The sequence below is a fragment of the Falco naumanni genome, chromosome 9, assembly GCF_017639655.2.
Source record: "Falco naumanni isolate bFalNau1 chromosome 9, bFalNau1.pat, whole genome shotgun sequence".
NCBI lineage: Eukaryota > Metazoa > Chordata > Aves > Falconiformes > Falconidae > Falco > Falco naumanni.
This window is the reverse complement of record NC_054062.1, coordinates 35,064,959-35,081,123: the sequence shown is the minus strand read 5'-3', so window position 1 is coordinate 35,081,123 and position 16,165 is coordinate 35,064,959. Positions and strand designations below refer to the sequence as shown.

Here is a 16,165-nt window from a genome sequence, read left to right as displayed (position 1 = left end):
TTTTTTTTTTTCTTTGTCAGCTGCTCTTGGTAGTGCAGGTAAACTGCTCAAAGGATGTTCTGTTTTGTAATAAGCTTGATTGGTGCCAACTCTGCTGAGTACTGCATTAGGAACTAATTAAAAATTCTGGATTTATTTTGATATGTTATGCTGTAATTTTTAATGAATGTGTGCTGAAAATATTTTTCATTTTGTGCATAGCTGGAGAAGATCGTCAAGAGAACTTCCATTTCATTGTTCTTTTGTTATAAATAAATAGCTGTTCGTTATATAGCCATATTTTCTCTTGATGAGTTTTTGTCCTGTGTTAACACTCATTGCAGTTTTACTAATACCAGGAAAGCCTATTGTATGCTAAATTTGAAGTGCTTCAACTTTTATTTGTACATTAAACTTACGTGTGCTAAGCAACAAGTTACATGAAAATAATTTTGTTGGTTTTCCTCCTTATCAATTGTGATACCGTTTTACAAATGTGACAAAAGAGAAAATATGGCTTCCATAATTTTTTTCTTTAGATAAACTTCAAGGTCTTGCAGCAAAGTTTCTTTACTTGATGTGCTACAAGTGATCTAGGCTCTTTAAAATGTATTGTAGAATTTTTTTTCCAACATGCTTCTTCCCTTGCAACAGGTACCGTTTTGCAGAGATTCGCTACCATCGCCCTGAGGAGACCCACAAGGGGCGTACAGTTCCAGCTCATGTGGAGACAGTGGTTTTATTTTTCCCGGATGTTTGGCATTGCCTTCCCACCCGCTCAGAGTGGGAAACCCTCTCCCGAGGATACAAGCAGCAGCTGGTCGAGAAGCTTCAGGGTGAACGCAAGGAGGCTGATGGAGAACAGGCACTGAACGCTAATCCCTTTTTCTATTTCTGCTTCTCACAGGCACAGGAACACAGGCACAAATTGCACACCACATACTACACAACATACATACATAGGAGGAACATAACTGGTAACAATGACTGGTAAACCAGCTTTCAGCAGTGTAGTGAATGTTGGTTTTTATTTTTATTTCAGCTAGTTCACTAATTTTAAATGTGTATGCTGATAATCACAAATGGAATTAAATTGTGCTTATGATGCGCAGAAAATTTTTTATCATAGATGTAGTTGCTGGAATCTGGGACCAGTTGTTGAGTGAGATGCAGTTTATGAATAGCTGTCTTTAAACATTTTGCCATTTTCTAAAATTCCTAAATTCTTTCTTGTGGCCAGTTCTAATTGTGATATTTGAAATTGAACAAAACACTAGTCTGAAACATCTGAATTTCAGGCCATGTGGCTGATCAACATCTTGGAATAAGGGAAGGTCTGACTGAACAAAGAGTAATTTGGGGGATTTAAAATCTGGGGGGAAGTCACACACTGTGTGGTTAATGGAGACCAGCAGTGTCTGTGTAACCCCAATATTCTTTGTGGTGTTGCTTATCACCCTTTTGTGTTCCACAGATCTGGCTTGTATTGGCTGAGTGGCACTGTGATCATTTATAAAGTGGTAGAATGTGTGTGTGAACTTGTCTAAATAATAACTTTAGGAGAAGACTATCTGAAACAGTTGTGACCTTGCACAGATCAGCAACAGAATTTAAAAAATAACTGAAATGCTTTCAAGCTTTCTGAATGATAATTTCTAAATTTTATTTGTCAGGATGAAGAGGAAAAGGATGATGGGGAAGCTAAAGAGATCTCTACACCTACACACTGGTCTAAACTGGATCCAAAAACAATGAAGGTAACTAACGTTTTTCTTAAAATTTTATTTCATTGTACGCCGCTTCCATTTTTAAGGTATCACCTGAAATATAGCAGTATATTCCCTTAACTGAGCAAAAAGCTTCAGTAGTGTTTTAACTTCCTTGCTGATTTTGTAGGTATTAGATGTGATATCACAGTATGCAAGTGTGACTCCTGATTTTAAAAAGTGAAATACAGCTAATGGAAACTACTCAGAACTTTTGAACTTTGTACAATGAAAGGGTATCGCATATGATACATTAACTGGAAAATGAAAGTTCTGCGGTAATCTGGTCATATCTACTTGCATTAAAAAATGTGGGGTCTAAAATACTTTAATGTTAGTTTTAAAAGGCAGTACATATACAAAAATTTATGTTAGGAGACATAATTAAAAATTTCCTTAAATGAATAATAGTAATAAACTATTTTACTCTAGTGAAATCCTTCCCCTGCCCCTCTGAAGAGCTCCTTAAAAAGGTGTTCTTTGAGGAGAACACTTTAAATTTAATATGGTTTATGTACCAGTAAATACTAGTGGTTTTCAGTACAGATTTAAAAAATACAGTTGACTTTCAGTGCTCTTACTTAATTTTTACTTCACCTTTTCTGTTAATCAGATGTTTTGCAATGTCACTGGTTGATATCGCTTACAGAGCCTTTATTTACCAGGTAAATGACCTTCGCAAAGAATTAGAAAGTCGAACCCTTAGCTCTAAAGGACTGAAATCTCAGTTGATAGCTCGACTGACAAAGCAGCTGAAAGTAGAGGAACAAAAAGAAGAGCAAAAGGAGCTAGAGAAGTCTGAGAAAGAAGAGGAAGAGGAGGAAGACAGGAAATCTGAAGATGACAAAGAGGTTAGGTTTTGGACATACTTGGTTTATGTCGTCTTAAATATACATAAATACGTAAAATACTATATATAAAATTTGTATCAATACATTAAAAGTACAGGAATATGCCTAGTTGTGTTGGAATTTTGTAGTTCTGTGACTGTGCTGAGAACTCTTGTTGTAACCTGAGCTGTTGGATTGGAACCAAATCTTGGCAAGTCTGAACTTTTTATCAGCAAAGTCAGTTGAAATACACAGCCATGCTAAGGGTTTTTGAATTAATGTCAGGCCTTAAATGTAAGGAAAAATAAATCCCAAACTCCTGAGAGAAAGTATGCTTGAGAACAGGTGAACACACTTAACAAGATCTTAACTACTTAAACCTACATGAAAAGCAGCTGCTTAGTTGTATTTGCTTTTGGGGACGTAGAAGCCTTAGGGAATTATTGTGGAAATGGGAAGAGGGCAGGTTCCAGGCTGTAAAAGGTTGTAGTGTTTCAAACAGCCCAGTTTCTTCACATAGTTAATAGTTTGCTTAGGTTTGTTTTCCCCTTGTGATGAAGCTTTAATTTTTGCTTTTGGATAAAATTCTTGTGTATTGAAGTTTCTCAGTTTTGCATTTGGTAGTTTTAATACTGCATAGTCTGTTTTGCTGTTTCACAAGGGTAGATGAGATCTGTGTAGTAAGGCCAAAGCTGAACCACAGAAAGGGGCTGTAAATGTCTGGAGAATGTATTGTTTGTTAGTTCCTTTTGAACCTGCCTTTTTGTGTATTACCTGCTAAGAAGTATGGGGTGACTTGAAATTTTGTATATGTGTAAACCTTGTTGAGGGAGCAAAGGCCATGTGCTTGCGAGTTCTGTCAGCTGCTGCCTTCTCCCACAGCTTGGAAGAGCTTCAACTATCTTGGGGTTTCTTGCCACTGTTTTCTTCTAAGATCAGGGAAGGGAACTTTGGTTGTGCTTGCTTTTTTAAAAAGCACAAGTTCGGCCATGACACTTTCTCCACACCTGTAAGACCTGAGTATTTCTCTCTTGGTAGTCAGTAGTAAGCTGCTTGGTATTTCACCTTTTTTAATCTTTTGTTTGATTTGCATCAGTTGTATCTCTAGAGATTGCATTTCCTATAACCAAGAGCCAAGTAAATTACTTAAGCTGCGTTGGGTATCTTCGAGAACATGATGTATAAAGCCTTTACTCTTTCTGTGTAAGGATTAAGACAGTTTACAGTACTGTACAGCTCTAAAAACACCCGTAAACAAACACAAGACCCCTCAGGAGCATTGACACTTTGCTAGCTCACATACAATTTCTTGAAATGAACTAGCTCGAGTCCTTCCAGTGTTGAATAAGCATGTTGCGGTTAAGCACCGTAAGATAGTTGGAAGGTACTCATTGCTTTGTGGTCTAAACAACACGGCACGTCCTGCTTTGTGTGGCTCAAGTTTCCAGTTTTCTTAGGTGAGTGTTGGCAGTGGAGACAGTGTGCGTTGTAGAATGCTGGTCCGTGACTTCTGTCTATTTTCTGTGTTGCATTCAGCAGCTTAGGCTTTCCTTCACTTAGTGCAAAGCAGTAAGTCCTAAAAACTAATGTATAGGCTGAAACTTCAGCTTTGGAATATGCTCTATGTTGGGTTGTTGCCTCTTTTTAGGAAGAAGAAAGAAAACGTCAAGAAGAAATGGAACGTCAGCGGCGAGAAAGACGATATATCTTGCCTGATGAACCAGCAATCATTGTACATCCTAACTGGGCAGCAAAGAGTGGGAAGTTTGACTGTAGCATTATGTCTCTTAGTGTTCTTCTGGATTACAGATTAGAAGATAATAAAGAACATTCCTTCGAGGTAATTTAACTGTGCTACTTACAGGTAGCTAATCTTTGTTTTTCTTAAATTCTGTGTGATGACTGCAGTATTCTTAAATTGTTGAAGTTTATGATAGCGTAGCAAAATAAGTAAGTTCATTTCTTTGTACCTAGAAAAAAATTCTTTGGGACATTGTTTACAATAGCTGTATAGTCACTGCATGATACCTTGAAGAAATGCACAGGTTTCTAAACTTTTCAGTTCTCTTTTCATTCTCCTTTATGTGCAGGTATCATTGTTTGCAGAACTCTTCAATGAAATGCTTCAGAGAGATTTTGGTGTCAGAATTTACAAAGCGCTGATCTCTCTCCCAGAGAGGGAGGACAAAAAAGACAAAAAAGGCAAAAAAGATGACAGAAAAGAAAAAAAAGAAGAAAAAGATGACGAAACAGATGATCCAAAACCTAAGAGGAGAAAATCTGGAGATGATAAAGACAAAAAAGAAGATAGAGATGAAAAGAAGGTCAGCAGCTAGCTCATATGATGTACTTTCCTGTCTGGATCAATATTAAACTGTTTCTATTTGAACTTAATTTTATTGCTTTTGAAAACTCAGGTCTTGTAGTGTTAGTTAATTGTTTTGACTCATTCATCTATGTAAATATGTTTCAATCTAGCATTCAGCTGCATCACATGATTTGTATTTAGTTTTTAGGTGACTAAATATAAACATGCAAATTTTCAGTGAATGGTAGTGAGGTAAAAAACTCCCTGTTTTTTAGTTTTGACTAGCTAAATTTTTAGGAAATTTCGTTACAGAGGGAAGATAAAAGGAAAGATGATTCTAAAGATGAAGAAGAAATTGAAGATGACAATAATCAAGAAGAATATGATCCAATGGAGGCAGAAGATGCTGAAGATGAAGATGAAGGTATCTTGAATTATGAACTGGGCTTCCAGAATTTTTTTTTTATTGTCACTGATGTGTTCTTTCAAGCTGGAGAATGCACTGGAACTAGACAATTTAAAATTGCATTATTAGACTGATTTTATTTTAGTAATTCTGACAAGATCTTTTTAAAATGTAAGTGCCTTTATGCTAGGCATTTTATGAACATAGTTAATATAAACTAGCTGTGGTACTCAAAGTAAGGCATGCATATAGAAGTGGTTTTATTTTTTTCAGAATGCAGACCACTCGCAACTCCCATTGAAGTCAGTAGGAGATGTGAGTATTCAGCACCTCTGAAAAACCAAGCCACTTTTAAGTGCCTACCTTCCTATTCCTCAGTTCTGAAATGTCATCCTGTTTTTATTAGGCCAGATTGTGGTGTGGGGTGCTCGTTACATGAGGGTATGAGGAGTTGATTTCTGTTTGGGTGGACTTGTGTTTGCCTGAAGAAATGGGGAAAGGGGCTGGGGAACTTTCCTGTCTCCAGGGAGCAGCAATAGCTCTTTCCCTGCTCAGAGGTTCAGAAGGGCGTAAGACATGCTGTATGCTTTTTGTTTTGTACTTGGGTTTTTTTTTTCCTTTGTGGAGAGTTTTTGCTAGAGATGTGGGTTTGAACTGTTTAGGTACTTCAGCCCCAGCGTTTTCAGTTGTATTTTTGGCAGAGTGTTGCACCAGCCTTAAAAATAGGTGCTAATCTGTGGTTCTTGAAACAACCTTTATGATCTGGCTGAGACCACCCTGGTCTTGTCTGTTCTGTACCAGTGCTGCTACTTCCCGCAATCCCTCCTTGTGCCGTTCCCAGTCAGAGCTGCTGAGAACAATCCAATGTGCCGTGGAGGTGCAGGAGAAAGCTATTGATTCTCAAAACGTGTGTGCAAAATTAGTCAAGTGGTGTGATACATAGTTGTTACCAAAGTTTTTCCTCACAAGTAAGGTGAGCTTAAAGGTGAACCTGGCCTGTGATTCTCTCACCAAAGACTTGCACATAGGGTACAGAGCTACGTGTCATGACCCGTCCCTGCAGTTCTCATATTCCTTTTTCTCTCTTGATTGTAAATTTAGTTTTACTGTACCATCTACCTTTAAAGAAAAATCCTACAGTTTGTAATTCACGTCTAGTAAGCAATGTGATCTGTAACTTCTTGGAGAATCTAAATCATAGGTTCAGTAATAACTCACTCAAACATGAGTATAAACACTGCTTTTAATTATATAGTTGATATGGGTTTTAAAATATAAAATATTAGAGAGTAAATAGTACTGATTTTTGTTCTAATAGGAATAACTGTAGCTGAATTGCAGACTCTGCCAAGCCTCATTAGGGAGAATTGTGGTCATTTTCTGCACACCGCTTAAATAGATGGTGATGTTGGCGGCACTTACTTTGGCCTAGTTAGCATTTGTTTCAACTCCTCTCTCCTGAGTGTGTGAAAGAAACACAGGGAAAGAAAATTGTAAATGGCTTATGTTAACGTAAGACCCAGAGAAAAATCAAAAGTTTGACAGGACTCACTTCAATGCTTTTTTGTAAATTATTTTTCAGGGAAATACATTTATTTCAGGTCTTGGGGGGGGGGTGTGTGTGAACTTTTTTTTAATGAACGTATGTATTTTGAGGTTATAGAATCATTTGCTGTGGGTATGTTGAATTTTCTTCCTGTTTTACAGACCGGGATGAAGAGGAAATGAACAAACGGGAGGACAGAAGAGAGGGAAGTAGGCATTGTAAAGAGAGGTCGTCTAAAGATAAAGTAATTAATGCCTTTCTTAAGAACTACATTTAATCTTGTTAGAGGTGTTCTAGTTAGAGCTTAGATTTATTTTTATTAGCTTGATTTCTTCAGCACTTCCGGACTGAAACATTAAGTGTATATAAAAGTTAGGGAACGCGTGAGAGCAAGTTCATTTGGTGAAAGCTGTTGGGAAAACTTTGTTATATGAGATACTGATCTCTCTGAAAGATGTGAGGACTAATGCTGTATGTGCACATAAGCAGCAGCAGTTGTGATTGGTTTATCTGTTCTTTTCAACTGCTGTATTCTTACATAAGAAAAGTAGAATCTTAACTTGATTGATAAACTGGCTTTTCAGTTGCGGAGCTTGGAATCATGTTATGTTTTTACGTCTCCCTGCAGGAAAATGGAAGTCTTTTTGTGTCATGAGGCCAATAGCTTGCCTCGACAGTTCAGATTAAGGAACAGCATAAGTTTCATTTGTTACGCTTAAACTTTGTTTATAAATGCAAGAATAAAACAAGTTTCTGATTCTCTTTGTTTTCTTCAAGGAAAAATAGGAGATGTAGGAATAGGAATAATGGGAAAAGTCTGCAGAATTGCTGTGGCTGTGAGAGCCGGATGCTCAATCATTACATGTTTATGGGGTTTTCACTCTGAAAACAGCCATTCAGTAAAATATGATGGAGAGAAGGGATGTTTATTATTACTTGTTGAGTTAGGGGAATTTTGTTTACATATTAGCATGAGCAAAAGGAAAGTATGTCTACCAAATATTACTGTCCAAATATTTGAAGGATTACTTGTCCGAAATAGCTTGGTTGTATAATGTTTGAGCTCAGTAGGTAAATGCTAGTTACATTAATTGCATTGCTGAAAGTAACAGTAAAATGAACTGAGGAAAACTTTTGTTAACTGAGAAGTTTGTGGTTTTAGTAGATGATTTTTAATCTAATGATCCCATGATGAATTTTCTGTAGGAGAAAGACAAGACGCAGATGGTAACTGTTAATAGGGATCTTCTGATGGCTTTTGTTTATTTTGATCAAAGTCATTGTGGATATCTTCTGGAGAAGGACATGGAGGAGATACTGTACACTCTTGGACTACACCTGTCACGTGCTCAGGTTTTGTATAGTAATAGAAATCTCTTTGAAAACGTTGCAGGAATGCTGTTAAGTGAGAGGAATACAGTTTAGCTTCTGAAGGCTGTTGCTCACATACTTTATTCCTGATTTTTATGTAGCCACTTTGTATTTACAATGAAATACTAGCTTAATATTTTGTAAATTGTCTTGGATTGAAAAGGTGAAGTTTATGGCTCTTGATACGCCCATAATGTATATGTAGCTTTTGCCTCAATCCTGTATGTTCCTCTCCCCGCCCCACCCCCAGCTTGTTTTCATTTTAAGCCCCAGTATGTTAAGGTTCAAAAAGCTGGCAATTTCTCTGTTTCCCAAGTTAAAACGTTCTTGCTTAGGTACTACAATGTCTATGTATGAAGTAACACTGTATTTCTTTCCATGGCTGTGTTTTAGGTCAAGAAGCTACTTAATAAAGTAGTGCTTAGAGAATCTTGCTTTTACAGAAGACTAACAGATACTTCTAAAGATGAAGAAAACCAAGAAGAGTCTGAAGAGCTTCAGGAAGATATGTTAGGTAGTATTATTTATTTTTTATGCCACAAACTTCCAGATAATTGTTTCTGTGGGAATGATAATGAGAGTTCTGAGACACCTGCTTTCTTGCAGAAACTAATTCATGTCTGCTGGGAACCTGCCAGTTTGAAGAAGTAAACCTTTTTCATTTATAAATTACAGTATTTCTGGCTTCGAACACATCTTGTTATATCTGTAAGAGAAATCTTTTTATCTTGGAGCAGGAAGGAGGACCAACATTTCTCATTCACAGCAGTTTTGCAGTCAGGAGGATCACTGCTGTAGGTAGAACAGAGCCTGGTTTTTGAAGAACATTGCTGCAGAAGGCGGGCATAGAAACAATATAATGGGAGACACTCCCCTTTTTTGCAGCAGGGAGAGCAATGTGAGGGATAAACCAGCAAAGTTGAATCTATATTCATTCTTTCAGCCATTTATTCTTTAAAGAAGTTTTTGAGGTTGGTCACTAGAAGAACTGAAAAATGACAGAATGATTATTTCCTAATGCTACTTCATCTAATACAGGAAACAGATTACTGTTACCGTCACCCACTATAAAGCAAGAATCAAAAGCCATAGAAGAAAATGTTGGCCTCATTGTGTACAATGGAGCTATGGTGGATGTTGGGAGCCTTTTACAGAAGCTGGAGAAGAGTGAAAGAGTGCGAGCAGAGATAGAACAAAAGCTTCAGTTACTAGAAGAAAAAACAGGTGAGACATTACTTTGAAGGTGGTACTTAGGTTGATAAAAGACACTAAGAACTTCAAGTAGATAAAACCAATTTGAGTAGTATTTGTGATCTACATTTCCTAGCCATTTGCTTATCATAAGCTTCTGTTTTCTATTTCCCAAGCCTTTTGAACTTGCATGCCAACTGTTACTGAGTACCATTGTTGCCATGCTGAAACGCTTTTCGTTTTTTATTCAAGTTGAGTGTGAGAGTTCAAAATGTAGTCAGAATTGAGTATTATCAAATGGTAATACAGTGCAGGTTTTTAATGTTTAAAAATCACTAGTTATGGTGTTGGCATGTAAATGTAATATTAAGATGCAAAGTACATGGCATTGGAAGTGACAGACTTTTTTGGTTTGTGTTGTGGTTTTTTTTTTTTTAAAGATTATGATGAAAAGACCATACTACAGCTGGAGAATTCTAACAAAAGTCTATCTACGGAGCTCAAAGAAGTGAAAAAGGACCTTGGCCAACTGCAAGAAAATTTGAAGATCTCAGATGATAAAAATTTGCAATTTGAGGGTCAGCTGAATAAGACAATCAAAAATTTAGCTACTGTTATGGATGAAATACAGAGTGTTCTTAAACAGGTTAGAATTATTTAATTCCATTTGTTGTTATTGTTTGCAAGCTTCATGTAGACTAGATTATCAGAACAAAAACTTAAGAATAAAAAGGAATCTTTACGTTAATTCAGGGTAGTAGTATCTTAACATATAATGCTCAATGCAATACTGATTATTTAAAGATAACAAATAAAATGTATATTTTCTAAGCTTAAAGCACATGTTCTTGACTTACATTAACATTTTTGTATTTTTAAAAATATTTAAGTCTCAAACAATCTTAATGTTTTGCTGTCTATCCCCAACAGTCCAAATCTGCTCTTCCATTTGATCAGTTAGGAGTAATTTTTCAAGGCAGAACTTAAGTATTTAAAATTATATGGGGGTATTTCAGTAAAACAAGTTTTAAGCAAACTGCATAATGCTCCAGAGTATTTCTAGCCCTGTACAAAACTATATTTGCATATTCCTTAGGAATGCTGTGGGGGCTCACTAGGTAAGGCTGAAGAGTCGTTTATGAGGGCTGCTGGGTGCCAAACTGGTACTGTGAAGGACCCTTGCTTCTTTATGTCTGTATTTATTTTGAAAAGACAATAGTCATCTACAGAAGGTCTAAAACCAAAACAAAACCACACACAGAAAAAATCCTGGAACAAATGTTAGAATATTCCCCCCCTCTCCCCGTAGGATACAAGTGACACATCATATAAGTCACAGTAGCTTATTAAACTGGTAGTACCTTGCAGCCATCTAATCAGTGTTAACGCAGCCCTGTGCTTCGCTACGCGTAGACCTGCTACTCCAGCAGAACTGGCTGCTGAAGGCACTGCCTAACCCTATTTTGCCATGCTCTTAGCTCAGTTAAATATCCTTGCTCATTCTGTCTAGTATGTTTGAGATGGAAATGTCTTCTAAGCCTAGTGTTTTGAGGTGGTTTTGACCAATGTAAGTATCGTATGTTAGAACTGATGCAGTAAATTATTAGCCTGATATAATGGATTGTGCAAAACCTGTTTTCACTTGCTCTTTAAAAAAAACAACAACCAACCAATGGGTGGAGTAGAGGCATGGTAAAAGGAAAAAAAAAAAAAAAAAAGGCCCAACAACCCCCAGACCTTTAGAATGGAAAGTGAGGTTTCTTTTGTGCTTCCCTTCAGAACAGCTTAGGTCACATTTAACTTCTGCCACCTCAATTTTTCAGGAAGATACTGGAAATACTAATTGGTTATAAAAGTAAGATACCAGTTCACATAGTATTTAAAGTTGACACTGAACAGTATCTGTCTCATGCTACTTTACAGTTCACATGAGAAGTACTACTTCTAGAATTCATTTGTCCTCTCCCTTTTTTCTTTTAAAGGATATTGTGAAGAGCGAAGATAAAGATCAGAAATCCAAAGAAAATGGAGCAAACGTATGATAAAACTGCTGCTGTTTAGAAGAATGGTGTTACATAATGTAATATAAATCATGATACCAGAATGTATGGGAAGTGATGCATGTTTGATTTTAGTAGTATAAATATCTTAGTTCCAAAAGATGTATAAAGTTTTATGAATGTGAGTGTCTGCTCCTTGAAGATTGCTTGTAATTCTTAGCATTCAATGAGACACTCCTCGAATGAAAATAATTTTGCATTGCAAAATGTTTTAGGATGAACTTTGTTATAGTTTTAACCCTAATAAAGTTCATCAATGTAATGAACAGTAGCAAGTATTTAATTACCAAATGTTTTTCATTAAAGTCTAGTGAAATCAAAATTTTCATTATTTATAGAATTGCCATTTTTAGGTTTTTATTTTTATTTCGGTCTAATTAGTCTTTTTAAATTCAAATATAAATCACAAAATAGCATGCTGCTTAATTTTGCAAGTAAAGACTTTTTTTAAAAAAAAGCTTCTTGGATTTTTTTTTTACTTGTCACAACTTTCTTTTCCCTTCCAACTTTCTTCCCCAAGCTGCTTGTATTAAAGCCTCATAATATACAGTAGTTCAGATGAGTTAAGAAAGCAATAGAAACCTACCAAAATACTGGTAGTATTGTGGAATTTATATGAAAATACATGGGCCTGTTTTAAATGTATGTCATTTGTGTTCCTTTAATTGTTATCTCTGGATTAATATATATGCTCCTTTCTAATAATAAATGCAGTGTATGAAAATGTATGGTTGGATACCAGGCCAGTAGATGTCAGAATAATGCCTTACATGGAGAAAACGCTACCGTTGTAAGCAGCCTTTAATTAAATTTGGACCTCTTTCTTAATATGTGTAATAACTTCAAAGGCTTTAGTCCAACAAAAGAATGGATACACAAGTATCGGTACTCCATGTTATAACTGCTACGGAGCAGGACACAACTTGTTTTGTTGGAAGTGGGCAAGATTGCTTTCATTTGTGTTCACAAATCACTAGAGATCTAGACTTAAAAGTTAAAAGTAATCATTGTCAGAGGCAACTTATTCAAATAATGTGAAATATGAACAGTCTTCTGGTGCAACTTCCAGGAAGATTAAGGGTTTTGAAGGTTGGGACAGAAACATTATCTTACAGAAATGGTTCATTTTAGCAGATCTTCTTTTTTAGCCTAGATGTCCTAGGTAACTAAATACCTGTTAGGGGGAGTCCAAGTGCCATAACGTGTATGAATAACCTACATGGAAACTCATGTAGGTTTACTGAGATACACATTAAAATGCCTGAATTTATGTTCAAAAGAGTCTAAGCTGGTGCTTTTATCACTTAGCTTTCTTGGCTCTTTTGAAGCTAGACCAGTGAAATACTTTTTCATTAAAATAACATGCATAAGCTTCCCCCTCATTCATCTTAGTTGAGTCACTGTATAATATCGTAACTGCTCACACTAAAATAGGAAGTACTATAAAAACACTAATTATTGCATATAAGTACACAGAAAATGCATGCTTTATGAATTAAGAGATAACATCTCAGAATGATTGAGGATGGTGATAAATTTGTCTTATAAAAAGCATTACCTGTGGTGTACAGATGGTGTTAACAGATTCTTTTGTAATCAAATTATATTTTTCACCTTTACCTTTGTACAAATTGTTGACGGCATGTTTCATTTTTGACGTTGAGCACTGTTTATTTAAATGGACTTGAAAGGATTGCATTTGAATTACTTTGTTAATGGATTTCAGCAGTACATGTGAACCTACAAGAAAATAATTCTAGAATTCAACACTTTTTAGGCACACTGAAACATCTGTTGAAATATTTTGCTGGGGTGTTTTTACATTAAACTGCTGAGCTGAAAGCAGTTTTGCCACAAGCAGGCCTCATCTTGTGTTTCAGTAAGTGGCCCTGTGAGATAGTTGCTAGAGTGTTAACAGATTTTTACAGTACTTAAGAAAAAAAGTATTTGTTAGAATGACTGTAATCTTTATATTGCTTTGATGTAATAGTGTTTCAATACTATGTACAGTCTGCATTTATGTTGGAAAGGAACTCAAAAGGGTAAAGAATAAAGGAAAAAAAACAAGGAAAAGTTTGACAACCTACAGAGCTTGACCAGTCTCCTGAAGCACAAATAATCTGAGGAAGAACAGATACCTTCCTCAGCTTGTTAAAGTTCGTTTACCAAACCGCACAAGATTCTGTGTATGACTAGCACTGATGCTGTGTATTAGCTAAAGATTCTCGGTAATATTCCCAGAAATGTAATTAATTCTTAAAAAGTTGAATACAGATCAGTAATAGAGGTTTGGAGAAGCAATCTGTCAGTTTTAATTTATGAACACTGTTTTTGCGTTTTATATCCACACTTTGCATCTCACGGGCTTTGCACTTCTAAGTCTTGTGTTACCTATGAGTTGCTGGTAAAAGTGAGCCCAAGCTGACTTTTACCCTGATGCCTCAAAGTCCGGTTTTGTTTGTAGTTGTAGAATCATCAATTGTAAATCTCAGGCTGCCTTGTTTTGTAGAGAAAGCACTGCTACAGCAGGCCAGTAAATGCTCAGTTCATAGATTATTTTCCTCCCCTTTTGTATTTTGTCTAGTATGGTGAAATTAATGAGTTAAACCCTTATAAAGTAATACTCAGACTAGTGGATGTCTATGAGTAAGGCTAGGAAGAAAGTTCCAAGTTATTCATGTGTATGCAAAATGGTCTAGAATAGACTCTCTTGAGGCCCCTTTGCTTTTGCTCTGGCAATAAAAAGGCAGAATTACATAGTTTCAGTGCTACATAGCAACAGTGGCAAGTAGACCAATAACTACTTTCTGCCAAAGTTTTCTGAAGTGTTGAGGATTGCATGCAGGATAATGGAGCTGCTTCCAGCACCGCTGTGTGTTCTACCAGGATGAAGATGTGTAATGTTTTTTTGACTCGCCCAGCGCTTGATGTTTGTGCCTGCAGTGCCTGGGCACTGCTGCAAAATCACTTCCCGGTTGTTGCTTGGTTTATCCAGCATCCTCCGACAGCCTGGGCGCTCTGAAGCGTACGATGCAGATGCTGGAATTCTTTGGTGCCCATGGGTGTCCACAGATCCAGCATTTACAATTGAGTTGTTTCAGAATCTAACATTATGCAGCCTAGTCCTTTAAGATAACATTATTTTTTCAGTGTTTTAACTGCTTTGAGAGAGATGAATGAATTTCAGTCCATCTTTCTGCTGAGTAATGTGCTGTGTGAATATCTGTTTGGACTTATGTAACACAGTTAACTTTCGCTGGTGATTTTATCCAGAATGTGCACAAAACATGTTTTTTCTCTTGCTTCTCTGTAATCTTTGTGTACCCAGGTCAGGTTCTTACCTTGAATGCATTTTTTCAGTGCAGCTTATATTTAAAAATATGAAATACTTCATTTTGAGTGACTGAGTCTTATGGCCAGCAGTAAGATTACAAAATGTGTAGGTAGCACACTTAGTACACTTAATGCTAATATTTTCTAGAAAGCAGAAATGGTTCAGTAGAAATTCAGCTGGGACTTGTATATTGCCATGTAGTGCAACAATAAAAATGGCACAAATGATGAGTATCTTTACTTGGCTGTCAAAACTGCCAGTGTTTTCCCACTAAACTTTTATGTTTCTGCATACTAGGTCTCACTGGATGTATTATTGCATGAAGTATTAACAGTAAAAAGCTCTAATAACAAAATGTGTTACTTACAAGCAAAAGTAATTTTCCTTTTTAAGTCATCTACTATATAATCTGTGGCATCGTGATACAGAATATAAATTTAAGAGTTTTGGAACACACCGAATTTTGTTTGAAGTCCTATGTTTTGTAGTATGTTAACTGTGGTTAGGATCATTGCTTCTGAGTTTTTAGGTACCTGATACCTGAATTTGTATTTGAAAACACGTGACACTGCAGTTGTATGCTGCTTTTGATTTTCTTGTATCCTGATGGTTTTTGAATTGTTGTTCTCTTTAACAAGTGGATTCTAACTTGTTCAAGGATTCAGGTCAAGTACCCTACAGCACATGTGAGAAACAGAATCTTTTCAGGTGTGATTCAGTAATCCTGCAAGCTGTTGTATCTACCCCGATATTAGTTCAGTTTTCTTTATTCTCTGTAAAATGCCAGCAGAATAGTGTTGCTGAGTAGATTTGTTTGTTGCATGGTGTAATTTGATTTTTGTTTGAGGGTGCAGATTAGGAGGTTGAGCTAGTAGCTTTTCCTGTAGTTCCTGCAGTACTTCACTACATTCTAAACATTTACAGAGCATGTTAAGCAACAGGTGCCCGTTGATTGAAATGGTTAGAATTGTTCAGTGATGTCTTTCTATTTAGAATACCTTTCATTCCTTATCTCCTCCAGGCTGAGGAAGGAGCTTGCATTGCTAGCTTTTGTTCTTGTTCATAACTTGGTCTGCAGTGTCAGTGCCCGGTCATGTGAACTTCCCATGGGCAACAATCTCTCGGTGTGGTGAGGTCTGACCATTTTATTTCTTGGTGGGAGGCAAGTGGTGTGGTCCATGCGGTGCCTCTGAAAGTCCATTCTCTCATATGCTCTAAAATCTTCCACCTTAGCAGATACTGGAGTGTTCTAGTGATCTTTTGGAACAAGTAGGTAGATAATCCTGTGACAGGGCTAGAGTACTAATTTGCTTTGTTATTTTCTTGCAGCCTTTTTAGTCCTATACAGAAGGACTTGTTTGAGTGTGAGTTGGT

General features: G+C 36.5%; 1 protein-coding gene across 5 annotated transcripts in view; it reads left to right on the top strand.

Moving 5' to 3' along the window:
• The window catches only part of CCAR1 (cell division cycle and apoptosis regulator 1), a 31,788-nt gene extending 16,541 nt beyond the window's left edge, over positions 1-15,247 (top strand). For 4 of the 5 annotated variants that reach the window (XM_040605619.1, XM_040605618.1, XM_040605617.1 and 1 more), the window contains 13 exons: positions 634-844; positions 1,653-1,736; positions 2,411-2,596; positions 4,224-4,415; positions 4,666-4,899; positions 5,196-5,307; positions 5,563-5,604; positions 6,997-7,079; positions 8,042-8,188; positions 8,600-8,720; positions 9,245-9,430; positions 9,838-10,043; positions 11,380-15,247. In XM_040605619.1, coding sequence (XP_040461553.1) covers positions 634-844; positions 1,653-1,736; positions 2,411-2,596; positions 4,224-4,415; positions 4,666-4,899; positions 5,196-5,307; positions 5,563-5,604; positions 6,997-7,079; positions 8,042-8,188; positions 8,600-8,720; positions 9,245-9,430; positions 9,838-10,043; positions 11,380-11,439 — 1,864 coding nt within the window. In that variant the 3' untranslated portion in view covers positions 11,440-15,247. The remainder of the gene's footprint in view (positions 1-633; positions 845-1,652; positions 1,737-2,410; positions 2,597-4,223; positions 4,416-4,665; positions 4,900-5,195; positions 5,308-5,562; positions 5,605-6,996; positions 7,080-8,041; positions 8,189-8,599; positions 8,721-9,244; positions 9,431-9,837; positions 10,044-11,379) is intronic. The other variant, XM_040605620.1, reaches the window with a different exon arrangement.
• Positions 15,248-16,165: the final 918 nt, after the last annotated feature.